General features: G+C 37.9%; 1 protein-coding gene across 3 annotated transcripts in view; it reads left to right on the top strand.

Moving 5' to 3' along the window:
- The window catches only part of MARCHF1 (membrane associated ring-CH-type finger 1), a 335,941-nt gene that overhangs the window by 216,066 nt on the left and 104,345 nt on the right, over positions 1 to 15,530 (top strand). For all 3 annotated transcript variants that reach the window (XM_030563272.1, XM_030563271.1, XM_030563270.1), the window contains exon 3: positions 13,291 to 13,341. In XM_030563272.1, coding sequence (XP_030419132.1) covers positions 13,291 to 13,341 — 51 coding nt within the window. The remainder of the gene's footprint in view (positions 1 to 13,290; positions 13,342 to 15,530) is intronic.

Genomic DNA, 15,530 nt, shown 5'->3' on the forward strand with positions numbered 1-15,530 from the left:
ATCTTCTCAGTTTCTTCTTTAGCACAGATGCATTTGACCCTCACTTCTTTTCCTACACCACTAGCTAGAAAGGAGCTAAGGTCCTAACAGACATAGGCCAAGTAGTTCACCCTCAGATGAAGCCTTGAAATGGCTTATGGACCTAGAACTGCATCTCTAGAATGTTGTTGTGCAGGTGCCATGCGTGCGCGTTCAGGAGACCCTTGTTCAGACTGGAGACCCAGTGCTGTCTGTAACTACACTTTTTATCTTTATCTCTAAGCAGAACTTTCATTACAAGTAATTTAAAAAGTATATTTAACATAATTCTAGGGCATGTGTATCAATTTCCTCCATCTTAACAAGTATAAGTGCTGAGAATTTGTTCTTACTCTACCGGTACTTCACACAGCTTTGAAAATGCACTCTACTTTACTATTTTTATCTACTGAGGTGAAGTTCTCAAACATCTAGAAAGTTCTTTCTGCTTTTAATACTTTCCATTTACAAGAAAATGAGCCTAAATGGAGTCCTCAACTTTTTCCCCACAATTTAAAATTTTCCTCATTTATCCTCATTATCTGGAATATCATGGTGGAGAATGCAACTTTCCCACTGGGAAGTTATATCTATCTGTGGTGATAACAAAATCCTAAACATTGCCACTATCAAGAGAAGGTGGATGAGCCCATTCAGTGTTTTCATGAATATTACTGCTTGAATTTTCTAGCAGAAATACTGAACTATTGTCCCAACTTGATCAGCCCAGAGAGCAATCATTTTAGAGTATTTTTCAATGAAGTTCTCTGCAGCTCGGACTGTTACTACTAGAATGATCTCACTAAGGATTCCTTAAGCTATATTTGCTTTAATAACTCAGGTTTGTACATGTTAGAAATTAAAACAGTTCTTTGAGTTATTTTATTTTAAAGTCTCAATTTTTATTTTTAATTGGAGCAGATGTTGCCAAATACTCACAAAGTATGTGCTATCTTACCTGATGGTCAAAGATCTGTCCACTCTTTTGACTCAAGATATTGAAAGAAAGGATATTCAGAAGATATGCTCAGCCTTATTTTATTAATTGTACTTTGGTAGGTTATTTCAAATGTAAGAATAATTCAAAAGAGCTTAAAGAATACTCATTAATTCTTGTTCCTTGTGTTAACACCTTGGTGTTTCTCAGGTCTAAGATTAATTTCCACTATGAATAAATTTCAGTAAGTTCAAATTTATGCAACTGAAATGTTAAAAAATAAAATTAACTCTCCAAAGCCTTGGGACTTACTATACTTTTCTCTACTGCAAAATCTTATCTTTCCCTTTGTGAGATGGTATCAACCTTGCTTTCTGTCCTCTTCTTTGGAGAAGGATAATAGTAAGTTAAAACAAAAACCAGTCACGCTAAAAAACATTTTTCAGTCGTGTGTATGTATGTGTGGTTTCCCCATAATATAACTACATTTAACATAAAATAATTTAAACAATGCTTAATGAGAAATGGTGACCCTGAGAGATACCAAAAGCATATATTCAGAGTAGTTTTGCACCTTCATCTTCATCATCATCATCATCATCAAATATGAATAGTCTACTAAGGATTGTTTCACTAGCCAGAATAACTACAGTTGATGTCATTGCACCACCATGTAGTGAAATTCCTGGATCTGGTCCAATCCTACCAATCCTCAAATCTCTGGGGTGGCCCCAGTAAGGGTCAGGATGTGCACCCATTCACATGTTGATGGACAATTTCAGGCCACATTGTGCTGGGGTGCTTTAGTTCATCCTGGCAACATGGCTGAAGAGCATGCAATGTCTCAATTGAAGGAAAGCCATATCTTTGTGAGATTGTGATACATTGCACAAGTAAAACCACTTTATGGCCAAGATTTGGCTCTGACAGCAGATATGGAATGTGTCTATCCACTCTTAAGTCTGCCTATAAGAGGGTCTGGGTCTCTGATTCATATAGCAATACAGGTAGTATAAGGGGCACCGGAATGGCCCCATCACTTTTTACTGGCCATAACAGTGAGTGATGGGGAGAGGGACTGGAGAGGAGGGTGGGCCTTGGGGGAAGATATGATACAAGAGTGGAGCCTTAGGGGAAGGAATGGGGCAAGAGTGGAGACTCGGGGGGAAGGGCCATGGTTCAGGTGCCAGTAGTCCCCCCACATTTAGGGAGTTCCACCACTCCTGAGTAGTACACAGGTTTAATAGCTCCCAAACTTTTATCTCAGTGCAAAAATGTTTTTGCATCCATAAGTGGACCTGGACTTCATGGAGGGGGCAGCAAGACCTATTCATTAAAGAACATACTCTTTGCTGCAACTGTTTGACCCGTTTTCAGCCTAGGTAGATGTGCAGTGGAGAGCACTGACAAATTCTTTACCCTACCTGCACTATAGATTCTGGTGGCCCAGCTCAGAGGTTCTGGACCTTGGTCTTCTGTCATGAAATGTTCAGTCCCATAGTGCGAGTCTTATCTGAGAGACCTTGGGGAACAGGGCCAAAATTCTCTGACCTCTCCATAAGCAAGGCAACATTGTCTGTCAGAATACTCTTGCTCAGTAGACACTTACTGCCCAAACTGGATTCCAGCATGTGGAGTGGCAAGTCCTAATATTCAGTGATGGCTCGATAGAGTAGTGCCAGGGTATGAATGCATCTCTGCCACACACCTGAGGTTGTGTACAAAGGTGGCAAATACTATGAACTAACATGCACTCTTGCACTGGTTCCAGTGACGATCACTCACCAGATTTAGCAGAACATCAGGAACACCAACTCTTTTCAGTGCTAGCCAAATCAAAAGTCAGTTTGATGCTGATATATGCCACAGGAGGCAAGGAGTTAAATTCTTGGTGCAATTCCAGGAGCCAGAGGGTAAGGATGGCAACCATTGTTGACTGCCCAACAGTGATACCCCATGAGAAATTATAATTGGATATAATCCAGTACAAGTAACCAGATACGTGGCTTTAAAAGTGAATTTATTATTTAGAAGTTACTAAGACTAATGCTAGGAACTTCAGAGAGATGTAGTTCAGCTAAATTATGGGTTGGTCTCTGGCTGTTAAAGGATGCTATGGATACCCTTGTACCATACCAGAGCATGAAAGGGCCTCTGGGCAGCAAGGTAAGAGCAACAGAGCAAAAGCATTGTATGAAGTTGCATTCAGTTTTATGTTCTTGAGACATGGGCCTCACATAGTGTTAGCTAGCTGAGATGGAAAGCCTATGTGGGGCAGACAGGCATGTAAAGTTGAGCATTTTCTGGCCAATTTCACACAGAACCAAATCTTTAAAATTTCATTAAAATGTCTCATTTTTGCAGAAAAAAAGCACAAAGTAAGTTTTTGAATTTGTTGCATCACTTCTTGAACAGCACTACATTTGTTCTTTTATATATCTTCCAGTGGCACCTGGACATAATGAAATTCTTCATGTTCATCTAAGCACATGTATTTCGTCATGGACATGTTGTCTCCAGAATTACTTACAGGCCTTTATAAGTAAGAAGTGGCACCTGTATATGTGAATATCATATTATTATTTAGCTTTTATGAGTTGGACTATACATATTCAGAGTGATTTCACCAAGACTTATTAATTGTCACAATGCCCCTGTGAAATAACAATAATAGGTAAGCATGTGTTTGCATCACCTTAAAAATGGGATGATACTAATTAATAAATTAAATGACTGAGACTATGATGCAAATAAATAGCATGACTGGGATTGGAACTCAGAAATTCATGGCTCTTAGCCTCACAGTCAGCCCACTAGACCATTATGTAAGATGCAAAAGGTTGAGAACAGTGACATCCCAATGTACGGAAGAGAGGAGATATTGCAGTCCTGTATGGTCCTTTGGATTGTGCTGTATAGTATTGAATGACTAGAGCTGGTTGAAAAATTTCCAGTATAGTATTGTTCCATTGAAAAATGCCATTTCCTCACTGAAACATGGGAATGTATCAATTTAGACGTATTTCACTTAGAAAAAATGAGGCATGAGGGTAGGGGAAAGAAATATTTTAATAAGGCTGAAACAATCCCCCTCAACATTTTTGCAATGGCACAGTAAGATTTTTTTTTTTGCTTTTGAATGTTTTTATTTTACACAATAAAAACGTAAAAAGTCTAAATTAAAAGAAAACATTTTAATTTTATTGAGATGAAATATTCTGATTGACCCAAACCAATTTTCTCAAAAATTTTGTTTTTCAGAAAATTTCTAAATTCTTTCTTCTAATTCAGGATTAAAACAAATGTCAAAACAATTGAATTTGCCACAAAATGGAAAATTCAAGTCCTTCAGAGCCCTAGTGTTGACTCTCATTTCATTCAATTAAATAATCATGTCTTTGAAGATTGTGGTGACTCGGCTATGGAATTCTTAGTTTATTTGTACTGCTATGATGGGGATTAGATGAAGCTGGTAACCATAATAGCTGCCCTTTTTAAGGATAAATGTAAGAAGCAGTTAAACTGCTTTTGGTGAAAGGTAGTTGAAACAATAGGAGCCACGGCCCAAAACACAGGCCACCTGCAAGGCCAGTCAAGTGCTGAGCTATGTGGGCAGAAGGGGTTCACCAAGGGCTGAATGCAAATGCAGAAGGCTGAGTATTGTTTTTAATGGAGTTGTGTGTGTAAGAGAACACATGTAGCTAGAAACACCACAAAAGTGGACAGAGAAGGCAGCAGAAAGCCAAGGACAGCCAGAGAAGTACTTGTAGAGTGACCCTGAGAGAGAGACTTCCAGGGTATAGTTCTGGCTAGAAAAAGAGGCTTGGGAATGTTGTGCAAGGAAGTAATCTTCTGTTTGGTTCCTGCTGTGTTCAAGGAAAAAGGACTTTATTTACATCATTTGTAAATAAACAGGAATGAATCAAAGCAACTCTGCCATCAATTTCTCTTCCTATGGGAAACAAGCTGCAAAACCCTCAATCTTTGCTGACTGGTTCAAAGGGGATATTATTAATAATAATTTTTATTTATATTACCATAGTGCCAAGGTGCCCTAGTTATGGACCAGGGCCTCATTTTGCTAGGCACTGTGCAAACGTAGAACAAAAAGATGGTTCCTACCCCACAGAGCTTACAATCCAAGTATAAGACAAAAGATAACAGATCAATACAGCTAGACACTGGGGGAACACAAGGAAACCATGAGACAACATTGGTGATAGGTAGTGGTCACAGCAAAACAGTAGCCTAACTGTTGTTGAGTTCTTTGTAAGCATCATGGCAAAGGAAAGTTTTGAGGAGGGATCTGAATGTGGACAATGAGATAACCTTGCACATTTATGGGAAGACCCTCCCAACCATGAGGGGCAGCATGGGAGAAAGCTTGAAGGTGTTTGTTTGAAAATGTAACAGGTGGGTGATGGAGGCTGGCATCATGGATGATTGGAGGTCAGCAGTGGCCATTCAATAGTGAATGAGAAATGATAGCTAGGGCAGGGACAGACTTCGAAGGTCCTTGAAAAGTGAAGGCAAGTAGCTTAAGTTTGGTGTGATAGAGAAGGGGAAGCCAGTAGAGGGATGCAAACAGAGGGGTCACATGGTCAAATCAGTGAGCTAGGAAAATGATTTTTGCAGCACCATTCTGAATAGATATGAGTGGCGCAATATTGCATTTGTTTAAGGACAGAGAGAAAGATGTTGCATTAATCAAGCTGTAAAATGATGAGAGCCTGGGTAAGAGTTTTAGCCTTGTGGATGGATAAGAAAGACTGCACCTTAGAGATTATGCAAAAAGAGTCTGCATGATTTAAATATTACCTGGACGTGAGGACCCAGAGAGAGTTCAAATTCAAAGATTATACTCAAGGTATGTGCCTGACTGACAGGTAGAATGGTGGTGTTGTCCCAAGTAGTAGAGAAAAGAGGTAGGTTTGTGGGGAAAGATTAAGAGATCTTGATTAGCTATGTTGAATTTGAGCTGATGGCTGGACATCTATGAGAAGAGGTCAGAGAGACAGGCTGAGATTTCAGTTTGGACAGAAGGAGACAGGTCTAGAGTAGAGAGGTAGAGCTGTGATTTGTATGCATAGAAATGATAGTTGAATTTGTCTTTGTGGATGAGATTACCCAGTGATAATATGTACAGAAAGAAGAGAGATACCAAGGACAGAGCCCTAGGGAGCCCCAACAGAAAGCTGGAAGGGGCATAAGGGAATCCTCTGAAGGAGGAAGAAGCAAATAGAGAATCCGGAGAGGATTGAAGCCATGGGAGGACAATAATTTCAAGACGAGGAGCATGGTCAGTGGTGTCAAAGGTGGTTAACAGCTCGAGGAGGATAGTGTACTGGTTCTCAACTATAGCTGGGAAGAAGTCATTAGAGACTTTAGTGAGAGCTGGAGTGCAAAGTGGAAGAAGCTGGATTGGAGAGGGTCTAGAATGGAATTAGAGGAGTGGAACTCCAGACAGAAACATAGGGTCACAGTTTCCTTAAAACCTGTTGACTGGCTTACTGTATAAAATATCACTGTAAATGCTTCCTTTTAAATTACTATTACAAGGAATTCAATAGAATTTACCATTGGTGTTATGGAATAATAAACTATTTTAAATGCTGCTGTATGGAACTTTTTATTGTAGGTCTCTTCAGTGTTGTGGTTTTGTTATCGATATAATATACTTTAAAAGCCTTTTTGTTTTGAATTTTTTTAAAAGAGAGCGAACAAGTTTAAACCTTTTAAAGCACTTTACAGACATTAACTAATTCATGCTATGAAGTCTTATAAAATTGTCAAGTATTAATGTTGGTTTTTATTGCAAGAGACATATTAGGAAGAACATGATGATAAACTTTCCTGATATATGAAAATAAGAATAAAAATTGATGCTTGAACATATGCTTGTTTCTTTTACAATAGCTTTTAAATGTAAAATGATATCAGGTGTGCAAAAAAACACAGACTGTTTTTCAGCAAAAGTTACTCTTTCATGAAAGGGAATAAGTTCATCAACAAGAAAATGTATTTCAAGGAACTAAAACATTGATTTTGAAATTCAGCTTCAAAATTATATATGATGTTACAGTAGGAGTTATTTAAAGGCAAATTTCTATAATCATAACTTCATTGCAGCTCTGTTATTATGCTCTCCCTATAAGCACACACCACCTAGTTTAATGTGGACTTGAGTTAGGAACTATACCTTTAATCTACATAATCTCAACCATCTTAACTTTTATTCTATTTAATTTTATTTTGGTGTTGTCAAGGTTCCTTCCCCACTCTGAACTTTAGGGTACAGATGTGGGGACCTGCATGGACACTTCTAAGCTTAATTACCAGCTTAGATCTGGTATCGCTGCCACCATCCCTCAAGCACTATTTTTTTCTCTGGGTAGTTTTGAGGGACTTCACCAATTCCCCGGTGAACACAGATCCAAACCCCTTGGATCTTAAAACAAGGAGAAATTAACCATCACCCCTCCTTTCCCCCACCAATCCCTAGTGAGTCCAGATCCAATCCCCTTGGATCTAAAAACAAGGAAAAATCAATCAGGTATTAAGAAAAAAGCTTTTAATTAAAGAAAAGAAAGGTAAAAGAAAACGCTCTGGGAGAGATTAGCATACCAGCTACTCTCACAGACAACAGATTCAAAACACAGAGGATGTTCCCCGGGCACAAATTTAGTTACATAAAAAAATACCCAAATACTCAATTTGATTCTACTTTTAATGGCATAAGACAGGTTACAAAGAAATAAACATAAACCTATTTATTCCTTTCTAAAACTTACTACTCTGATAAGAGGCTGATTCCTTGATCTTTTTCATTCTGGCTGAAACTGAAACTCTAAACAAAGGAAAAACTTCCCTCCTTCCTTTTGAAACATCTTATTCCCCCATTGGTCTCTCTGGTCAGGTGTTAGCTAGGCTAGGTGAACTTTTTAACCCTTTACAGGTAAAACAGGCATTAACCCTTAACCATCTGTTTATGACAGGTGTTCTTCTGGATAACTGGATGTTTTTTTGAAATAACTAATTTGCTCATGTTACCACAAAGTCTCTCTCCTCTTTTTTTCTCTTCATGCATGCAGCAGTAAGGTGTACCTGGAGTTTTCAAGGATGGATGATTTAGTGGTTGAGTTGGTGGTTTTCAAGGAGTGGATTACAGGAGATTTCAGGCATGGGAATCCTCGTCTCCTTAGGGGAAATGGAGTGGTACTCACTTTTGTAAGATTTGCAAGAGGGAGCCTTGCTGTAATGCACCTTAGAAGCTACTCACATGAAAGAAGTACGAAGTTCTACTGCCAGATCTTTAAACAGAGTCTGTAATTTGCTCCTCCTTTTAATATAGGTCATTGTTGGTGCATAAGTTGTGCTAGCAGACCTAGTAGTTCAAAATATTAATACTCAGCTTGAGTGTGGATATGCTGTGTGAGTGCATAAATCTGAATTTTAGGGCTTACAGAACTTGTGAACATAGCCTATTATTTCAGTGTGTCTTGCGTCCCCATCTTATGGCTGGTCCACAGGAAAGAGACAGAGCCTACTATTGCTGCCAGATAATACAATGGTCACCAAACGATGGGTCCTGATGAACCAGTGAACTGCAGAAAGATTCTAGATGGGTCGCCATATTTCAGGATTTATTTAAATGGGTGCTGGGAGGTGACAGCAATTCTCTATATAACACAGACTAGTTTTCCTTAAACAGCACAGTGATTTGCTTCCTGGTTCTAAATTTACATATTTTCATTTTAATTGGGTTTTTAAGAACACGTAAGCATACCAAAGTGTTCAAGGTCAGCTGTTATTCAATCATCAGAGTAAAGCTCAACACTTTTTGCATGTAGTGTGTCAGTTTCCAATTTTCACTTCAGAGTAATTTCATAACATTGGCATCAGAAATTAAATTGAGCATTAATAATATGGCTGGTTATCTGTGGCTATCTCCTATGAATCTTTTCAAAGCTGTTGAAAAATCAAAGGAACTCTCATATAATATCATTAACAACTGTCTCATCAGCAAAACACTTGTGACATTGTAGAATACGTCTGATATTTACATTAGAAACAGCAGCGTGGCCATAGGTATAGACAAGCCTCAATGTATATATAGTAAAAGCTTACATTTTGTGAAAAAAGGAAAAATATAAAATGTAATACAAATGAGTGTCAAGGTGAAGTGTTTATGCTAAACATAAACATGGGTCTGCAAAAGCAGAAAAGTCTGGGGCTGCTAGGCCTTTTAGGATTGTCTTCACTACTGCTCTTGCTCATTACCATATCTCAGCACTGTTTCGCTACTGTGCCTAGTCATGCCTCAGGACTGTATGACAGCTCCTAGCAAGCAATGTATCTGCTTTAAAGGTTCTCTCCCAGTGTAAAGAATCGACAGTGATAAGTACAGTTAAAAATAGATCCCTTTCTTAAGATGTATACATGCTTCAAGTAAAGAATCCAGTGGAACAAACAGTGAACAAAGAATGAAAGTGCCAAAATCTGTGATCAAGAGGTATGATGAGAATTCTTGAAAATTTGATTTTAGATCTGTAGGTCCCAGAGAAAAGTCAAAAACCACAGTTCCTGGCTTGTTCTGAGGTATTAACAAATGAATCCATCTAGCCATCGAAATTGCAGCAACACCTGAACACCAGATATCCTTATTTAGTTGATAAACTGGTAAATTGCTTTTTATGGATAAACAGCAAGAAAAAAATGCAACAACAAAGTTGCTTACGTAAAGGTGCAACAGTTTCAGAAGCACCATTGGGGGCATCCTATCTCAGTCATCAAGGATAATGAAAAATAAAACATGTCGCTTGACTGGAAAACAACTTCTGCTTCAAGCAGCTATTGACCTGTGAAGTCATGATGGGTATTGAAGCTCCCTGAAAACTGGAAACTATCCCTCTGCCTGACAACTCTGCACACAGAAGAATTTAAGATATAGCTTCTGATATAAAAATACAGGCCTTTGAGAAATTAAGGCTAGGGATACGTGCACGCTACAATTGGATGAGTCAACTAACATGGCTCAAAAAGCCAAGTAGCAGCATTTGTGTGGTTTGTGTGAGAAGGACTTTAATGGGAAAAAAAAATGCTTTCATTCAGAAAAATTCCAAGTCATGCAATAAGGGAGGAAAATTTTTAACCACTAAATGAATTTATAATCACCAGCAATGTAAATAGGAAAAACTGTGTGGGCATTTGTACAGACGTAGCTGCCACTATGAAACACACTAAAGAAGCTGTACTGAATGCTAAAGCAGTGAAGTGCATTATCCACCGTGAAGCACTGGAAACAAAACAAATGGATGCAGAATAGCATGAAGTTCTCAATAGTGCCATTACAATAGTAAACTTTGTCAAAGCAAGACATTTGAATTCATGTTTACTTGCTATTTGTGTTCTGAGATGGGCACAACTGATGATACTGCCTGCTTCATTCACAAATGTGCTGGTTGTCTTATGGAAAAGTTTTGGAATGTGTTCTAAAACTTAGAAACAAACTGCTGTCGTTTCTGTCAGGAGTTAACTCTGATTTGGCAGATTGCTTCAGAAATGGTGCTTGGATGGCCAGATCTTGCAGATATCTTTAATGCATTGTATGCTCTTAATTTATCTTTGCTGGATAGTAATACCAATATTCTATTTTTGCAAGACAAATTGAAAGTTTTCCAGAGAAAACTTCACATTTGTTAAATTCTAATTGAGAATGAAGTAACTGACGTCTCCACTTCTTTCAGAATACCTCAATGGCACTGACAACATGTTTGACAGCATCAAACAAAACAAACTTATCTGTACTTCACCAAAAATATTCATGTTACTTCCCCAAATTGGAATCTGACTGGATTGGGGGCCCAATTTACAGTAAACTCAGAAAATCTGCATTCTCTGGAGAGCAAAGAAAAGAGTGAGTTCATTTAATTCTCATGCATTAGTTTTCTGAAGATGAGATTTCCTTCCCAGTCATTGGAAACTTTGTCTGGGGATTAAATGTGAGTACCCTGCATTGTCAGAAGAAGCTTTTACCATTTTGCATCGCCTACCTACATGAAAAACAGCTTTTCTATGCTGACAGCAATAAAGACCAAACAATGCAACAAGTTTCTTGTTGAAAATTATTTCAGACTTTGCCTCTCCAAAATTGCCTCAAGAATTGAAAGGTTTTGCAAAGCCACTTGAGGTCATCATCATCTTAATTATGTACAGTGCTAGCAGTATGGAAGCACATAATTTAGCAGGAGGGTCTTTTCTTTTGTGTTTTTAATTAGTGACTGATTTTGGTTTCACTGCACCTACTATTTCACTGTTGTACATTGGAGACAGTAATGTTTTTGTGAAGTTGATACAAAATCAATATTGCTGTTGCAGTTACAGTTCGTGGTTCCAAATACAGTTGATGTGTCAACGTAATAAAAAGTTTGGGAACCACTGAGATAACAGATGCTCCTTTAGCTCAAATGATTTACTTTTGTGTGTTTAGCACTTATGGTCCCAGATTCAATCCCCCTGCACTGACAGTTCGCCACTGTCAGGGAGGGAGGAAGGTATCTGTACAGGCCCATAATTTCCTGCATGCCATTTAGAAGTTTAAGTGGGGTACCTTGAACATAGGCCCATAGAGTCTATAATACATTTACCATGGATATAAAACTGATGTTTGAGACTGTATATTTTTAAAATAGGGTAGAAAATATAACCTGAAAAATATAATGTAGGGAAAAAAAACATTTTTTATGAGGTCATAATCTATGCTTTTCTTATTACCCCAGATGATGGATTCAAATGCTGGTGTGATACTGCTAAGAAACAGGATTGATTCTGGTCGTTATTACTTCCCAGAAGATCTGAATTTGGACTAGGCACTATTCATGTAGGTTTTCATAGTGTTTACTCTAGGGAAAAATATTTTAAAAATATACAGTCTCAAACATCAGTTTTATATCATGCCAAATGTATTATGGACTCTCTGGGCTACATTCAAAGTACCCCATTTAAACCTCCTAAATGGCATGCAGGAAATTATGGGCCTGTACAGAGACCTTCCTCCCCAACAGTGGGGAATTGTCAGTGCAGTGGGGATTGAATCCGGGACCTTAAGTGCTAAAAACACAAAACTAAATCCAGGAGCGGAGCCAGGGTTTTTGGCGCCCTAGGCGCAGGGCCAGCTCGCCAGCCCCATGGCTCTGGTGGACCTCCCACAGGCGTCCCTGCGGACGGTCCGCTGTTCCTGCAGCTCCGGTGGACCTGCCGCAGGCATGTCTCCAGATGCTCCACCAGAGGCGTGGGACCAGCGGACCCTCCGCAGGCATGCCTGCGGGAGGTCCACCGGAGCAGTCTGCCGCCCTCCCAAATCCTAGGTCACCTAAATGGAAGTGCCAGCCCTGACTAAATCACTTGAGCTAAAGGAGCATCTGTTATCTCAGCGGTTCCCAAACTTTTTATTAAAGTGATGCACAAACTGTAACTGCAACAGCAATATTGATTTTGTATTAACTTCATAAAAACATTACTGTCTCCAACATACAACAGTAAAATAGTAGGTGCAGTGAATGGATGAGCTCTATGCTTCAAAATAAAATTCTTAGAAAAAGGAGATCCAGATTTGAGAAGGCATCTTTTATCAGACTAAGTTAAGCTGATACAAGAGTGGCAAAAGTATTATTGCTGAACAGTTAATTGAACCAATGTAGCCCTTTTTCTGTGAATTGTCTGCAAATCCAATTTGATTTATTTGTAATCATTCAACAAACACTTTATGTAGTATATTTAAGCATATATAGTATTTGTGAGCTATTTACTGTGACTGTCTCTGATGAGTCATAATTTGTTGTTCACTGTGTGTGATTGGTCACTTAAGCTACATGTTGTTGCCACTTCTTCTCCATAAACGGATGATTGAAATTTCATAAACAGAGATCAGTGGGAATATTGAATGCCTATATTTGTGCACAACGTATCTTTGTTTACAAGTGGATAGGGGTGTTCACACTAAGCACTTCCCAACATTAATGTATATTCAAATCTCTGCACTCAAATATTCATGGAAAAACAAACAAAGAGACCAGACTGAACAGCAATTCAGAATTCAAATTAATTTCTCCACTCTATTTTATGGTCAGTTTTTATTAGCATGCACAGTATGACCAATTTTGGCAGCCAGTTGCTGAGCTGCTGGAGAATATACAATGTGTGGACTAACACACAAGTTTATGCACAGAACTCAGTATGTTCACAGTCAAAATTAAAGAGTTCAGTTTCTTCTCAGTCTGAGCTCATAGAGTCTGGGTTACACCTAATTCAGTAATTCGTCCAATTTTGTTTTCCAGAATGACAAATCCCCAGGGCGCTCTACAAGTCGATCAAGTAACATTTCAAAGGTAAGTGGAATATGTTAACTTATTTACTTTTATATAGAATTCCAAGTCACATCAATTTATTAAGAGTAATGCAGTACTTTATTCTACTACCCAGATATCCTTATTCTGAAGTATTCACCCAGTTTTCTTTGTATTCACCAGTTTGTAATTTTAGGCTGCCGTGCTTTCATTACAATGTAAAACATGTTAAAATACATAACAATCTTTTTTCCACACTCTGTAGAATACCTTTGGGAAATATGCTGTTATCTTTGGTCTAAGGCGGAATTATTTCTTACTCAGTTCTAGAATGATGGCACCATAGTGTTCAATATGTTGCAGTTATGATTGTATCAGCCTTTGCTATAGGATTCCCATCTACAGGGATTTACAACTAGTAAATTTACACCAGAAATGGGCCAGTGGTAGAATCTCAGATCCCTTTCAGTTTCTTGGGGGCAGTAAGAGTGTGTCTGTTTCAGACTTGGATCCATGTATTTAAGCAACTCTTATGGTTTTGGTTCAAATGTGGCTGAAATGTCAAGTCCAAAATGGCAGAAAACAGAGTTAAAAGCTGAAATCTCATGAGAGCAGTTCCAAAAGTTTTGGCATGATAGAAGACAAATCCAAATACTAGCCATAATCTAATTTCAAACCCCATTCTATACCTGTTCCAGATCTGAATGCTGTCTTCAGTCCGTCTCTAACAAAAATGTACGGTGCACTGGACCCTGCAATAAAAGGTTTTATCCTCATAGCAACATTTGATTTGAAAATGCTCACTCTAGTAATTTTTAAGTTACATAGTTTAAGTTAAGTTCAAAGGCTAAAAAGGTTTTCTGCTCTTGTATAACAAAACCTATGGCTTTGATAAAACCATTGTAGTGTATAGCATGATATAGTCTCTTGTTTCTTTCAGGATTTTTTGTAATGACTCTGTGTTGTCAAATTCCTCTTTTAGTGAGTTTAATTAAGATTTACAGGAAAGAATAAAGTAATTAGTATATTACATTACAATGTATAATTATCAATATCTGTACTTAGCCGGTGGGAGCCCTAACAGTGTATTGGGTACACATTATACAGTATCAGAATTAGTATAGTGCCAGTAGCAAAATGCATATTTACCTGTCTGTGTCCCCATCGGAAGGAACTAGAATTGTCTATTAAATATTGGATTTACATTTAATATAATTTATTCTGATGTAAAGCTGAGGGAACTCAACTGATGTAATCAAATTTCTTTGTGATTTACATTGCTGTAACTGAGATCAAAATCTGGATCTACCCCTTAAAGTATTAATAAATACACCATCACTCTGTCCAAATTATGTATGTAGGTATCAGCTCAAGGAACAGCATAATATTTTGTATCTCTTCTCATCTGCTTCCATGGCACTTTTTTGTTATGTTTTAAGGTCTCATGTAACACAAAAAATTACAGATGAAAACCATTGGTTTAATAACTTGAATGTTGTGAGATACCAACCAACAAAAGCCAGGAAATTCAAAATTGAGCCTCAGACTCTAAGTATTAACTTAGTCTGTCATGCCTTTATCTCATACCATTGGCTAAAAGAAAAGGACTGGTGTTGAATTGTAGAAAGGGTTCTGAGAGGCTTAATTAATGCTTGTAAAATGTTTTGAGATCCTCAGATGAAAGGGGCTATAGAAGTACAAAGTATTAATAATAATTAATAAGAAGAATGAGCTCAGGTACCTCTCATGACAGGAGACTGAACTAAATAACAGATGCCCTTAGTTCTGGCAATGAGATTACAATTAGACATGTTTGGTCCTAACTCTGAATTCCTCACGTTTTAATTTTTGACAAATTCTTAATATTATGCAAACATAATGTTATATGTGTGAATATTTATAGTGTTGTAATAGATGGGCCCAAACTGATACCCCAGATGGAAAGACTCTTGAACTTTTGGGAAAGTTTTGAATCAGACTTCACTCTACTACATGCTGAACTAAACTCAAAACCCTAATACTCCCAGACTTTGGGAGGATCCAGAGATTGTGGCTCAGTGCCTCCTTAATTTTGAACCTGGTTAGTTACAATACCTAAATCTATGATTATTTACAATACATAGTTGTCTGTTTTTCTAACAATGTCAAAGTATACGAATTACTTTTAAATTATGACAAAACCACAGCATCAGCGGTTCATAAATAATCAGTAAGGGACTTTAGGAATATAT

This window comes from Gopherus evgoodei, chromosome 5 (genome assembly GCF_007399415.2).
Source record: "Gopherus evgoodei ecotype Sinaloan lineage chromosome 5, rGopEvg1_v1.p, whole genome shotgun sequence".
Taxonomy (NCBI): Eukaryota; Metazoa; Chordata; order Testudines; family Testudinidae; genus Gopherus; species Gopherus evgoodei.